The sequence below is a fragment of the Maylandia zebra genome, linkage group LG13 (assembly GCF_041146795.1).
Source record: "Maylandia zebra isolate NMK-2024a linkage group LG13, Mzebra_GT3a, whole genome shotgun sequence".
NCBI lineage: Eukaryota > Metazoa > Chordata > Actinopteri > Cichliformes > Cichlidae > Maylandia > Maylandia zebra.
Window position 1 is genome coordinate 27,149,199 of NC_135179.1, and position 16,127 is coordinate 27,165,325.

General features: G+C 40.1%; 1 protein-coding gene across 1 annotated transcript; it reads right to left on the reverse strand.

Moving 5' to 3' along the window:
- Positions 1-6,316: 6,316 nt before the first annotated feature.
- On the reverse strand, positions 6,317-11,414 carry ccnj (cyclin J). The gene is made up of 6 exons (XM_004554548.2): positions 11,243-11,414; positions 10,916-11,005; positions 10,357-10,567; positions 9,965-10,264; positions 7,590-7,749; positions 6,317-7,301 (listed from the first exon to the last, which is right to left on the reverse strand). Exons 2-6 carry the CDS (start codon positions 10,982-10,984, stop codon positions 6,977-6,979), a joined length of 1,065 nt encoding a protein of 354 aa, XP_004554605.2. The 5' UTR covers positions 10,985-11,005; positions 11,243-11,414; the 3' UTR covers positions 6,317-6,976.
- Positions 11,415-16,127: the final 4,713 nt, after the last annotated feature.

Genomic DNA, 16,127 nt, shown 5'->3' on the forward strand with positions numbered 1-16,127 from the left:
AAAGAACCGGCCCAATGAGCTGAATGACTTCCGACCGGTGGCACTGACGTCACATCTTATGAAGACTCTAGAGCGGCTCTTCCTCAACCTCCTCCGACCACAGGTACAACATGCCCAGGACCCACTACAGTTTGCATACAAGGTGGGTGTCGGAGTGGAGGATGCCATCCTGTACCTCCTACACAGAGCCCACTCACACCTGGATGGGGGAAAAGGCACGGTCAGGATCCTGTTTCTTGACTTTTCCAGTGCCTTTAATACCATCCGGCCCTGTATGCTTCAGGAAAAACTGAACAGGATGGAGGTGGACCCCTGCCTGGTGGCTTGGATCTCCGACTACCTCACCGACAGACCACAGTACGTCAGGCTGAAGGACATCACGTCTGACACAGTGGTCAGCAGCACAGGAGCACCACAGGGAACTGTGCTGTCCCCTCTTCTCTTCACCCTGTACACCTCTGACTTCTGCTACAACTCTGAATTATGCCATATTCAGAAGTTTGCAGATGACACGGCCATCATGGGGTATATCTGGGATGATCAGGAAGAGGAGTACAGAAGTCTGGTGAGGAACTTTGTCGCATGGAGTCACACAAACCACCTGCAACTCAACACCTCAAAGACTAAGGAACTGGTTGTGGACTTCGGGAGGTCCAGAGAAGGTCCACTGCCGGTTCAGATAGAGGGGGAGGAGGTGGAGGTGGTCAACAAGTACAAGTACCTCGGGCTGTGGGTGGACAATAAACTGGACTGGTCATGCAACACAGAGCACCTGTATAAAAAAGCCCAAAGCCGACTGTACTTCCTCAGGAGGCTGAGGTCTTTTAACATCTGCAGGAAGCTCCTGAGGATGTTTTACCAGTCAGTGGTTGCTGGAGTACTTTTCTATGCTGTGGTGTGCTGGGGGAGCAGCACAGCAAAGAAGGACTCATCCAGGCTGGAGAAACTGATCAGGAGGGCTAGCTCTGTGGTCGGCATGAAGCTGGACACTCTGGTGACAGTGGCAGAGAAAAGGACATTAAAGAAACTGATGGACATTATGGACAATGCTGGGCATCCTCTGCACACGGCCATAAACAACCAGAAGAGTCTGTTCAGTGACAGGTTGCTTCTCCCCAAGACAAGAACTAACAGACTTAAAAACTCCTTTGTCCCACACGCCATCAGACTGTTTAACTCCTCTCTGGAGGGGAGAGGGAGGGGAAACAGGAGGACAAAGGAGGGGGGAACAACTAAGCTGTAGTGCCTCTGTACCTCACTGTACAATACCTTGTGCAATACTTTTTGTAAATAGTCAACAGTGCAATAGACTCAATACTTGAAATGTGCAATTCACTTGTATTTTTATTTTTTTATTCCTATTTATTCTATTTATCCCCTTTGTATATTTTATTTATATTTGTCTCTGTATTTATATATGTGTGTGTGTGTGTGTATATATATATAACAGTTCTGTAACTGTAACTTCGGTCGTTGCTGTGCTTTTTTTGGAAGTTAGACATTAGTCTCACCTCCATTCTGAAAGAGTTATTCTGTGCTGTTGTGCGGCACCCAGCAAAATCAGGTGTGTGTGTTATCACACATGAACAACACCCATCTGAAAAATGTTTGTCCTGAACTCTCTGTACTGAAACTGTGGGGGCTGCTTTCCTGTTGGATTACTATAAAATATGTTTCCTTGTGATTCTTTCTGAAATCCAGTCAAGGACAGGAGGCTTTTGCAGCATGGGGTTGTGAAATCACAGTGGTGTTTCTGTTTATAATACACTCTTATTATCCTTGTAGTGTAGTTAAGGACGTAGCCACTTACTTTATCAGATTGCAGTATATTACACATGTCATACACTCACTGGCTGCTTCATCAGGTACACCTGTTTAGCTGCTTGTTAATACAAATATCTAATTAGAATTAGTCATGTGGATGTGGTTGAGACAACCTGGTTAAATTCAAATGGTAATTTACACGACTTTAAACGTGGCATAGTTGTTGAAGCCATCTCAGGGTTTACAGAGAAAGATCTGAAAAGAGAAAATATCAAGTGACCTGCAGCTCTCTGGGGTCTCTGGCTCTTTGATACTAGATCTTAGGAATGGCCAGACTGCTTCAAGCTGACAGGAACGCAATAGTAACTCGAATTCTCACTTGTTAAAATCAGGATATGTTGAAAAGCATCTTTGAATGCACAACATGAACTTTGTAGCAGATGCGCTACAGCAGCAGAAAACCACACTGGGTGCTAATCTTTTCAGCTAAGAACAGGAAACTGAGACTACACATGGGCTAACCAAGATTGTACAAGACTGGAGAAAATGTTGTTTTCAGGTTTCAATTTGTGGTGCAACATTTAGATGGTTGGGTCAGATTTGACATAAAAAGAAATAAAAACATGGATCTACCGGGCCAACAAGCTGCTGGTTGCTCCATAGACACCCTGTTGCAATCCAGTAGAGAGGGAGATTTGCATCATGCATATGCAGCTGAGAAATCTGTGTGATAGTGTTATATCAATACGCATCAAAATCCCTGAGGAATGATTCCATCATGTAGTTGGATCAATCTATGAATCTATGTAAAATTAAGGCAGTTCTGAAAGCAAAAGAGAGTCCAACCTGGTAGCAAAATGTACCTAATAAAGTGGCCGGTAAGTATATGCAACATGCAGTAGGCAGTAGTATAACATGTAGAAGGATGAAGCCCTTCTTATGCAGATAAAACTCTGCTGTAAAAGACTCTTTTTATGCACATTATTTCTTCACTATCCAAATTATTGAATCCTGGTGTTTCAATCACTTCCATGTTCACAGATGTATGAAATCAAGCACCTAGTGATGCAGACTGCTTCTGCGAGTATTTGTGAAAGAATGGGTCACTCTCAGCTGCTTAGTGAATTCCTGTGTGGATGTACAACAAGTCCACTCGTGAAAGTTCCTCACTACTAAATATTCCACAGTCAACTGTTAGTGGTGTTATAACAAAGTGAAGTGATTGGGAAAGACAGCAAGTCAGCCATGAAGTGGTGGACAATGTAAAATCTCAGAGCAGGGTCAACAGATGCCCAGGAGCAGAGTGTGCAGATGTCGCTAACTTGCTGCAGAGTCAGTCGCTACAGACCTCCAAGCTTCATGTAAGCTTCAGATGAGCTCAAAAACAGTGCGTAGAGAACTTCATGGGCTTCACTGGTCAAGCAGCATGCATCTAAGCCTTACATCACCAAGAGCAATGCAAACTTTGGGTGCAGTGGTGTAAAGCATGCCACCACTGGACTCTAGGGCAGTGGACACATGTTCTCTGGAGTGATGGAACAGGCTACTCCACTGGTAATCCAATGAACGAGTCTGGATTTGTTAGCAATTTCATGCTCCCAACTATATGGGAACAGTTTGAGGATGACCCTCTTCCTGTTCCAACATGACTGCACACCAGTCCATAAAGCAAAGTCCATAAAGATATGGATGAGATGGTTTGGTGTGGAAGAACGTGACTGGCCTGCACAGAGTCCAGACCTCAAGTCAATGGAACACCTTTCGAATGAATTAGAGCATATAATCACTGTGAAGGCAGACAAATACTTTTTTTTGCATTTACTGTTTAACTTGTTTCTATTTCTATTCTGTTTTTCCATGACATATGTTCCTAAAAAACAAAAACAAAAAATGACAAAAATGACAGACTGACCGAACAAATAAACAAAGCCCAGTGGAAGAGTCTTTGGTTTAATGCCTGCTAGTGAGGTTGCTGACTTTTTTTTAGGCTCAACTCAAAATCTCAGACTTCAAAAGTGTTGATAGATTTGCTTTCACAATGTGCAACTTCCAATCCCAGAATTTCTGATTTAAAGAAGATTTGGGAGAATACCAGGCAATGTCAGACTTTATGTAAACAAACCATGTACCTGTTAGTCTGGTTAATTCATTAGTGGTGATATGTCTACTGCTGCTTTGAAATTTTACTACAGAAAAGTACAATAGGTCATTTAACTAACCTTTACTGCCCTTTCTTGAAATGACAAGGCCACGCACCAAACACATAAAAGAAAAAAGGTGTGTGAGTTAGTTGCAGCTTTTATGCCAAAATATGGGAGGATATAATCTGAGTAAGATAAAACAGAGTTGTGAACTTCTGGTGAACTTACATGCACAGATTAGTAGAGGAAGCAACATATACAAAGCAAGAAGACTACGTCACTTTATGTCCTCCTCCACAGGAAGCTTTCTGCAGCCCACAGCCTAGATCGGAAATTCTATTTTTGTAGGTTTGCCACATCACGACAGGCAGGAAGACATGCTTCAGAGGTTTATTTGGAAGCGTTGTTTCAGTCAGGCTTGACCACATTGTTTTATAACAGGAACTTGCTGAAATTAGGGTTTTCTTTAAAGACCCGGGAGTTAATAAATAAAAACGTGGAAGTGGAAGGAAACCAAATTGGTTTAGAGTTTATCTAAGCAACAAGAGAGTGGTTTTACGTCTTAAGTCTAGAGCTTAACAACTGTAGTTGCATTTTAACCACATAATTGTATAACTTTAGAGGCAGTCTAACGCACACTCAGTTGAATAGCTGGCTGACGTGTTTAGGATATTACTCGGTCAACTGTCTGATAAAGATGATTTTATAGCTCACAAGAGAGAATACACAATAGATGTAAAGCTGAAGAGAAAAGCAGCATAAGAAATGTGGCACACACTGCCCTCTGCAGACTGTGGGTTGTCTTTTCAAAAAATGTCCTTAATGTACATATCCAACATATTGTAAAAGGTGTGAAACACAATGTAAGCATAACAGATGTAGACATAAAACAAATGCTTTCATTCACAGCTTGTCTTTTCCTTTTAGCTGCCACCAGGATGCTGTGTCAAACAAACAAATGTTAAACAAATGACAACGGAGTAGGGAAGGCACACATGTACCAGGGATGTTATAGATCTGACTCTGATTTTGCAAAATTAAAATATGGAAAATTTCTGTATTGGATCGCAACACACTTGTCTTGTTAATTGATTATTTTGATCCTACACAACATGTAACACCCACTCAGACATTTCATCAGTATGCACTCTCATACTGAGCCACAAGTGTCACTTAATATTCTCTTTTTACTACATTAAGCGAGCCATTTTTAAACTCTGTTTTTGCTCATCTTAAGTAATTTCAATTGTTTTGGTGTCAGACTGATTTTTAACTTTAACACATTTATTTGGTTGTATTCTGCTTCACTTATTAAATCTATTGGTTATGTGTAAGTTAAAAATTTCTTCTGACTGAATGACTAAAATTTAGCATGGAGCAGTCAGCTGCTAGGGACAATCAGTACAATTAAGATAAAGCCACTTGACAATGACCTATAAATTATTCATTAACCTCTGTTGTTACGGACATCTTAGCAGAGAATCCGTTTTAAATAATTTTAGGCACTTTGTTACTTGAAACCTGTTACAAATTTGTTCCAATCTCTTTAGTTGAATCTTTGGAAAATGCCAAAGACACCACAGTCTGATAGACATAAATAGAATTTTTGCAGGAACAAGATGATTCTCAAAGAGCTGTTACAGGACCTGACACAGGACCTTCTGTTCATCCATCTACTGCTCACTGAAACCTCATCAGAAGCTTCATCAGGAGAACCGTCACCATGTTTCTCTTCTTAAGAAATGCCAAGGTATACAAAATTACACAAGAACTGCGCTGAGAACCAGTGTAAATACAAAACAGACTTATGGAGTGATCAATCTAGATTTGAAATTTTCCAATCAAATTAGGGTCATACATACAGAAGATGTCAGGAGAGATACAATAGTGAGTGTCTACAGCCGTAAAACATAGTGGCAGCTGTGTCATGGTTTCAGACTGCATTTGAACCAGTCTGTTGGGGAGAAAAGTACCATCAGATTATAATCTATTTCAGTACCATCTGGAAATCATCTGATTGCCAACCGCTTCAATTTTTAGTACAACAATGATCCCCAAACAGTGCCAATACAATAAAAGCAATGCAACACCATCAACCATTGATGGGCCTCCTTAGAGCCCAGATTATTATAGCAGACAAAGAACAGAATAAAAGCCAACACCCAAAGAAGAGCTCCTTCCAGAAGTGTGGAGAACTATTCCAAAAGAAATCACGAGGAGAACTCAGAATGTGTTGAAGAATAAAGCTGGTCATATTTTTGTAGCAAAGTCAGAAATGAGTTTTTCCTAGATGATTACTACACCACATGTTGAACGTTAAATCAGAGAATCAGAAGTGATGGTAAGTTGCAGTCATGCAAGCAGCAGTTATACTTAATGATACATATTGCAACAAATCCACTGGACTAGAATCACAGTTTAACACAGGTTTATATTTTATTTAAAACAGTCATTGTAGAATGCACTCTGTCCTCCATCCACATGAGAACATTTACTCTGCTAATACTGTACGTTGTGACATCTAGGGGGTATATTATTTCCTTGTCTTACAAATGACATTCATCCAAACAAACAAAAATAGTTTTTGTGGAAAAAACCCACAAAGCTACAGAAACATTAACTCTCACGTCAACTACAAAACAATGTCAATCCCCTTTTGTTACTGCAGTTTTAACTTATACTAATAGTCACAATGGCTAAAGGCACAAAGTAACTGTACATATAGTATTTCTGAAATACTTTGGCTTAACTGAATACGAGACTTTTGGTCTGTAACGCAGTAACAGTGACAGTGGATACAGGGTGCAAACTGTGCCAAGAGGCAATTCACAACTACATTCTTACCTGAACCATCTTGAAAAACAAATAAGAAAACTACAGCAGACTTGGCATATTGCACATTGTGTACTGTGATTCAAAGTGCTGCACCAATCTCATCAAGACTCTTCAAATTAAAAACAAGATTTTTTTCTTTTCTTTTTTCCTCCCTCTTCGTCTTGTTCTGATCCGGTGAAATCGATGGCAGTATCTTAACTCTACCTCTTCCAAAATGACTAAACCTTGGAAATCCATCATCTGTCAAAGCACGGAGCAGCGCAAGTATAGTGCATGCTGACTTGGAATGCCCTGTTGGGAATGTTAGACTTTGGGTCCAGCGACGTGGAGATGGTTTGGGTGTTGATGCTCTGGGGGCCGTTGGCAGTGGAGTGGCTGAGGTAGGAGGCAGGCAGGTGGTTAGGGGCTGTGACTGGCTGTGGAGCTTGCTGGGGGTACTGCGCATTTGTTCGGTTGAGGTACTGAGCTGAGGTGTGGTAAGCTGTCTGACCCTGCTGCTGCTGCTGGTTGGGCTGCTGACACTTTTGCTTGTTGGCCTCTTTGACGTCACTGTCATGTGCACTGTGGAAAGAAGGGGCAAAGAGTTGCACTGTTGATTAGCAAAAAGAGTCAATGCTGCACACCGAGTGCTGATGTAAATCTCTTGTATGTGTAAGGTGTGTGCTTCTGTTGTGCTTTGGCTTCTTTTGTTCTGCTGTGCCATTGTGAGGCATCAGTGTCAAAACACTCAAACCTGAAACGCAGCACCTAACTGTCCCAAGTCATTTTAATCAACCGTGTTGAGCGTTCACTTTCATATTCAGCACATATACAAGTCAACTTTGTGCAAGGTTATTGTTAGATACGCACATGAGTAGTTTCTCTGTACACGGGATTAGGTTCTCCCATGCGTAGCCTGTGAGGCGCTGCAGTCGCGGTGGCCATGTAGGTGACAGGTGAAGGATCAGGCGTGAGGCGGCCACACACGCAGCAGCCACCAGTGAAGGTGCAAAACACAAAAAGACATGATCTGAGGAGAAAAAAAAAAAAAAAGCACCCCAGATTTAACACCCCAAAAACCCCAATCCTCATTTTTACATTTTTTTCTTCATGAAAACAGACATTATGTCCAAAATGAATTTAAAAACTGAGATCTGCTACAGTAGCTGCATTATGGCTTAACAAGAACTACACTAGTTTGCTAAACCATCGGGCATCGATGCTACTTTCACAGACATTTCAAAAGACAAACAGATAAAGACCTAAAATATCTGTGCTAAGCTAAATACTGCGATAGCCAGCATTTGCTAGCTTTAGCTATTGCTAGGACTGAATGTATTTTCTCAGTAACCCATTTATAACTTAAAATGCCAGACTGAAAATTTTAAATATACATAGAACCAACATGCTATAAAGTAAATTTCTTATTCAAATCATCTAAATTAGCATGTAGAATCTAATTATGATAGATAAGATAAAACTAGCTAAATTGTTGATAACGCTAGATAGCCTTAGAAAGTAGAATTTAGACTGCCATTACTGCAGCTGTTATACTGTATTATTTTAGGATTCAATTAATTTTAGAAGGATAAACACAAAGAACAGTTATTTTCTCACTAGTCATGAATGACAATTAAAGTACATCTTCTCTTTAAAAAACTGGCCAAGCAAACTCAAAGATCAACTTTTGTGGGTGGACACTGTTATTTTCCACTTACATTTCCTTATTATTCTGAATGTGTAGGTATAAATGTTTTATTTAAAAAAAGCAGTTAGTGGAATTTTTTTAAAAAGGTAATATGGAAAGAAATGAGAAAGCAAACCTGTGATAAATAATTTAATTTAACTTTCCCTCAATGTTACAAGACAACATTAAAAAAAAATGTTAACTTTAAGTTTGAGATTTTAGTGCTATAAAAATGTTTGATTCATGCTAAAATATTGATAAAACCTCAAAGTGTTTTTGCCCAAGCCTGCTAGGAGTACTGCACATTTGTCCAGTGTAGGTGCTGAGTTGGGGTGTGGTAAACAGTGGTAAATGTTTTTGAGCTGTTGTGGCTTGGGATGTGGCGTAATTGTTGGAATTGGTTCCAGACACACTGCACTGAATATTTTGGAAAATGCTGATGTACTGGGATTTTCACATGTGACCATCTCTAAGAGGCACCAGTAACTCAAATAACCACTTGATACAACGAAGGCATGCAGAAGAGCATCTGAATGCAGAACACATTGAAACTGGAAACAGATGGACTACAGCAGCAGAAGACCCCACCGGGTGCCACTCCTGCTAACTGAGAACAGGAAACCAAGGCGAAGACTGAGAAAACATTCCCTTGGTTTAATGACACTCAGTTGTTGTTGCGGTGGTGATTTAATGGTGTTGCAGATATGTTCTTGGTGCAATTTGGTGCCCTTATTACTAATTTAGCATTGTTTTGACTACCTGAGTACAGTTGCTGACTGTACCCATGCCTTTATGGCTGCTCCCAGCTGGAACAAAAGCACGTAACAAACTGGTTTCTTGGACACGACAGTGAATTTATGGTACTTATACGACCTCCACAGTCACCAGATCTAAGTGAATTAGAACACCTTAGGAATGTGGTGGAACAGGAGATTTGCACCATGGAGTAACACTGTGATGCTATCATATCAACATATCAACAACCAAAATCTCGGAGGATTGTTTTCAGCACCATGTTGAAAGCGCCATAAAGATTTGTGGCAGTTCTGAAGCCATATAATCCTACATATGAAACAATGTAGGAGTGAATTCACCAAAAAGGACTTTAAACTAAACTTCCACTAAAAAAAGAAGAAGAATAAACTCTTGCTTTAAAACGATGTAAAGTTATACATTGGTATTTACATGTTAAACCCTAATGTTTAAGGTTAGATATTTAATCTAACATCCTCTGCAATACAATATTTCAAAAATATTATTAGTAATTTGTTCTTTAATATCAGTTGAAATACCAGTGACGTCCCACTGATCATCAGCAATGATGATCAGTGCTGTTTGAGTATTAACAGACGGTGCAAAACTGATAATCAACGTTGATTCAATTTAATGTAGGTTGACAGACGAATAGTGATTTAACTGTTTCAACTACTGTTTGCTATCTGGATAGGCTCTGAGGAGCTTCTGATAACTGGAAAATCAACGTTATCAGCTCCACTAGAAACTGATAATACTGATAAGCAAGACTGCACTGCACAAATACATCCAAAATGCATGGTACCTTGCAAGGAAACCTCAAGAAAGTAATCCACATATTTGGCCATGTATAGTTTAGTCTTTTCCAGGCATGTCATAGGCCAGCCATCATGCAGATCACCCTCATGGACCGCAATAGAGAGGTAGTAGTCTGTAAAATGGGCCGACGTAGGGAGGTACAGGTTCCACTGGAAAGTTTCCAACAGGAGCAGCTCCATATGCAGCAAACCCTGCTTGGTCAGGACCAGGTTCATGGAGCTCATGCAACCCAGGTTGTTTAGTGTTTCCAGCTTTGGCACCCGGTCCTCCCTTTCCTCAAACTTACCTGTAAGCAAAGAACAATCACCCAATCTGTCACACCAGTGTGGACACTTACTAGTTAGATGTGTTGAAAAGTGAAGTCAGCTGCACACTTACTGGCCAGAAGAAGACACGAGAGCGAGACCATGTGAAGCTGCTGCACCGTGACGTCATAGCGGTCCATGAAGAGGTCCAGCAGGTAGACGGCCAGGTGCCTGGCCGTAGGACAGAGCCTGAAGCGGTTGCTGACAATGGCTATGAGGTCTGCGAAGTATCGCCTCAAATTGAGCTGAGGGGACTGACCTTTGAAGGAAGGTAACTTGAGCTCCTATGGGACAACGTGTTTTGAGATTTCAAAAAGACACATCTTTCATTGTAACTGAACTAGACTTTAGGTTTATTCTGCTGTAGTCCTATGAGATTACTCAAGCAGCAAGCAATTTAAAGCGAGCAAAGACAAGTTCATGCCTATTAAAATAAGGAATCAATATCGTTTTCAAAAGTAACTCAGATTTCACTATTTACAGTTTTGCACTGCTATTTCAACATCAAAATGTAAAACAGCACGACAGAAGAAGTTACTGATGAATGTGAAGGATGACACTACAGGTAACCTTTCTCATAGTTTTTGCATCATTTTTAGCAGCCACCACATAAATGACCCGGTGTGACTCACTTTGTATCGCAGCGCCTGGTATATATCTGCAGCAAGTTGTCCTTTCCACCATTGGTCCTCCAGCTCCATTTAATACAGTGCTTTGGAAACCTGGCAAAGACAAAACATTGGAATGGCAGTTAATCAACTAAAACGTGTCTCAGAAAGAGCACAGGAAAAAAAAAAAGCCGCACAATGACACTAAATCTCCAAACACACAGCCATGTCACTTTTCACGATAGCGGATCAGAAGTGGGAACAGTGAAGTCAATCATCTTTCTCTTCTTTTTCTGAGGTGAGAATGTGAAAAGAAACGCGACTCCTGTCTAACCCGAAGCGGAGACTCACCCAGAGAGCACATGTAGTGAAATATTACGGGCAGTTTCACTGAAGAAAACTTCAATTCAAACTAGCCAAACAAGCTCTGCTCGCACTCGTTGTAGCTGCTGAGAGTCGGCAACAGAGTCCAAACACTACTGGTGCGTTCAAGTGCTGTTCGAAAAGTTGCGACCCCTCGTGAACAACCAACCGAAAGACAGCCGGGAAAACTGGAGGTGAAATATTACAACCACTACACTACAACCAACCTAGTAGCCGATAAAGTGCAACAGATGTTTTCAATTGAAAGATGTGCATTGTAAAACATTTTGGTGCAACATCTAGCTGTTTAACACAGTTTACCTGTTAGATTTTGTTTTTGATTATCACTTGAAAGCATCATTCCATTGTCTTTACAAGTACTGCACAGGTTGCAACCAATTACAGATAAGCAACAACTGTCAACATCCAATCACTGCAAAGTCTGCTTAGCTGCTTTCCTATTGCAGCCAATGATCAATGAATGGGAATGGCAACATCTAATTTGTGCCCACATCCCAATATTGCAGTTCCTATAGGCTATCTATATTGAATTGTAAAATGTTAAAACGGGCCAAACACAGAAAGCTGGTAAAAGAACAGTTTTCTAGCAGTTTCATTTTTTGTACTGCCCACATTTTCAGATAAACAATAAAGATGCATGGGAAGTGATTAGCTCATCATGCATTGCTTTGAAGCTGACAGCTGGTCCAGCTTGCCAACAGCCAAAAAAGGCAGGTGCTTGGGGCCCAACACCAGAAGAGGTCCCCCAAGTGCTGACAAACTTTAACCTACAGCAGTGGCAACCAGTGCCCTTGAATTAAAAGCAAACAAAAACAAAATTGCAGAGACAGTCAAAGAGACTTGACCTCTTTAGGGGGGCCTGATGTGACTCCACTGACTCCCACTGCAAGCTGGTCACAAGGCAAGAGAGGTAACTTCTTGGTGGGCCATACTAGCGGGGTCTGGTTTACCCTACAGCATGGTGACACTGAAAGTTTGCAATTATACTCAGCACATTGGTCGTGTTGTGCACAAGCAGTGACGTCGCCACAACTCTTTACCATTTATATCAGTGCTGGAGCATGAGCACTCTGCAGTATTCTCCTGAACGATAGGTCTTGGCACAAAAACTCTACTTAAGTACTGGTATAAAAGAGGGGAAGAAGTTAAACTACCCTAACAACAACAGCAGAAGACACTTCACAAATGAAGAGTAGTTAAACAATGAAGAAAAAAGGGAAGGTGGAGAAAACCGGCAAGACAGTTGTGAGTGGAGATAATGAACATAATGATGGTTAAATATAATGTGAAATAATTAATGCTGCTAGTCTAGCCTGAACAGTAGGGAGAGACACTTGAATAAAGTCAATTTTTGCCTAGGACCCCTACAGATTCTAGCATCACCACTGTTTACTGTCAGGTCATAAGTCCATCAGTAGTATCCTGTGTCATTTACAGCAGCTTCAGTTGCTCACAAGTTGTTTGAGAACCCACCCACTTCTTGTCACTAACCTTTTTCTTATTCGTGTTCTCATAAATGTTTGACATGGGTTTACTTTTTCTGTTCTCAATTATTATATTATATTATATTATATTATATTATATTATATTAGTTTTAGAGAAACTCATATCTGTCTTGTTTGTCTTGCTGTCTCACAGTAGTGCTGAGTCACTGTAACCATTCCTTCTAACCAGGTTGTTGGTTTCTAGGCTAGATGATACTGGTTTGTTCCTTTCTCTTATGAAAGTGAAAATATCAAGTGAAAGTAAAAACTAAAATAGTGGGCCAATCCATCAGTGCAGCACATTCAATGAATGAAATATGGTGAAAATCTACTAAAAAGAAAATGCTCATTGAATTTACATGTGCGTCACGTGTGTTTGTGTACACAGCTGTGATAACAAATGTGAAAGTGATTCTTTTCTTTGTGGCTACATTTACCTAACTGAGTTTTATCTACTCCCAGGAGAGTGTGATGACCTTTAAAACTTACAATAGAAGAATAATTGTTTTTCCAATATACATGTAAAAAAAATCCCTGTGCAGGCAAAGTAATTCAATCAGTCACTTTTTGTAATGCAACTCCAAAATGGGTCAGTTTGTCCCAGAGGCACAGGACCATTTAATTTAACTCAAATAGGTTAAAGTAACATCTGTTCCTCTATAACTTCAAGAGCAAGGGGAATTCTATGTAATGCACTTTTCCAGATTTTCCAGGTTAGCAGAAGAACCCATTTTAGTGATGATGGTGAGGGAAATTGATTTGATATATGTAAATGAGTGCATTCGGGAAGCAGTGCAGATTTTTAGCTGGGGCTACAGAGGAATGTTGACTATTTTGAGCCACCAATGCTGGGGACAAGTTTTATCAGGTGACAAAGGAAGATCAAAGAAGGGTCGACTCCCTGGTGGCTTCCCAGGGGCTGTGATAAGGATGCCGGTACGACTGACTGAGCCACACCTAGTCCTTATCTTGCAACAATGGATCAGTAACTTGAAGATAACATTTTAAAGGTTAACATTAACATCACTTAAGACAACCTTTTTATTTTTTAAATATTGTCTGGCGCATAACAACTTTACATTTTACAAGAAAACACCACACTGCTTCCGTGATGCATTTAAATAATGGAAAGAGCAGTCTGGGAGTGTGGCTGCATGCAGGGGGTGAGGGTTAAGAGGATTGGTAATGCTAACCACTCTGTGGTAGATATTGCTGAGGCGGTGGGAAGCCGTCTTTATAAAGGACTGAAACTGTCTGTCGGCGGAAACGAATGGTGTCCTGGGTGGAGGGAGCCAGTGGCTTTTTTCTTCTTCTTCTTTGTTGTGTCATGCAGCTCCTACTTGGAGTGCAGCTGACAGCTATTGTCCGGCTCAGTAGTGTGACCAAGCCACTGCAGAGTCATTCAAAAAGCACATGGAGAGAAATGGCAGATGATGTAAACAACCTTTAAGTTACTGATCCTATTTAAGGTTAGCATCATAAAGCTGTTTACTTCCTGGCATTGGTGTCTCAAAATAGGCAACATTCCTCTGGAGACCCAGCTAAAATCTGCAATGCTGCCCAGATGCATTCATTTAAACTCTGTTAGGGGGGCATTGTTCTGACAACTTTAAAATCTAAAAGTGATTTTTGTAAACTAATCATAAAGGACAGATGGCACAGTTTGTAATTAAAAATCCATGGATAGGGTCATGTCGGTGGTTTAGAAAGTGTGGGTCAGCTCTGAAGAGTCAGCATTCTACTGTCTCATACTTTTAATACTTAAAAAGTCAGTCAGTAAAAGATGGCATACTAATTTGTACCTACACGAAGTCACTTATTAAAATCCCTATAGTGATTATGTCCATTTACAATTCAAATTAGAGAGTCTTATTAAAGATTGCCGAAAGGTCACAAGTGCGAATGAATCTACAGCCCATTAAGTAGCTGCAATAAAGGGTGTCACATTTGCTCCACTCCAGGCCCAGTGGTCAAATTTTATAGCTGCTATTGAACTATACGAAGCCCTTCACTGTGTGTTAATTAAATTTGTGAAGTGCTCCACAAACCCAAAGGATATAGCAGGCAGAGTAGAGGCAACCTAAACTTTCACTTCTTCAGTGTTTTGCAGTATTATAGACTGCATTCAACGCTGTACCTGCCTGGAATAACAAATACAAACATATCCCTGCTTGAGTCTGACTGAGGCTATCACCAGTTCAGATCTTTTTGTGTTGATTGACTACCACAGGGTTTTACTTCTTATACAAAACAAAACCGAAAGAAACAAAACCATCAGATTATACTTACATTGTGTAACATTCATTGATTTTTTTTCAGTCACTGTTAATTGTATACACAGCACTTCATAGACATATAGACTGTCTACTGGATACTCAGTAGAAGTTAAAATCATGAATGAATCAATAATTATGATCCAGTAACACACTATATATGATCGAAGAGACCTAAATACTTAAATAAAAAATATAAAGACACAAATTTCCTACATAGTTTTTATTTTTGTAATAATCCTCACCTTGCTTTTGCTCCATCCAAAAAAATTGATGTAGCCATCAATCAATAATTCTTAAAGTCCCATTTTAAAGACTTGAGTTGAGCATTTTCACAATTACCAACTTTCTATGTTGAAACTGGATGTGAGGAACAAGGTGTGGATGCGACTGTGAAATTGAGGACATTGCATAACTGTTGTCTAACAACGTGTGGCTGTCGAATTATTCTAAAAATGCACAAAATAAAGTTCATTGTATTTTCATTGTATTTGACACAGTATCCAAAACCAAGAGCAATGCCCAAATTTTTCATTTTTTTGTTTCAAAAAGAAACATAAATGCAAAAGTTGGCAGCACACTTTGGGGGCAGAAATGTAAACAATCTTTAAAACTGAAATTTTGCTGTGAGTAGCCTGGGATTATTCCTCAATTCCCAGGGTGTCCTTGGTTTGAGTGATGTAAATGTCTTCATTGGATGGTGAGCGTGAAGGTGTGTGGAGATTAGGTTTTTTGTGACCATGTGGACCAATCTGTGAAGGTCCTATTTGGGGGCAGTTTAACAATTTGCTTCACTTTAATCCACTCCTGTAGAAAAATAACTCTAGAAATGTTCATGTTGGAAAGGACACGAACAGCTTCCTTAGAAGTTTACATTCACATAGAAACATATTGTATGAAAGCTCATAATAACATTTAAGACTACTCAGTGGAATTGTTACCGTCATACAAAAGCCAGCATGCGAGCTGTGGGCAGCAGTAGTTAGCCGCGACCAGTTAATGTTGTTATTATTTTGCAAACAATTTTGGAAAATACGTGTTTTCATGTACGCCTTGTTATATTTCCACTATTTTCGGTTTTCTAGTCTTCTGCTA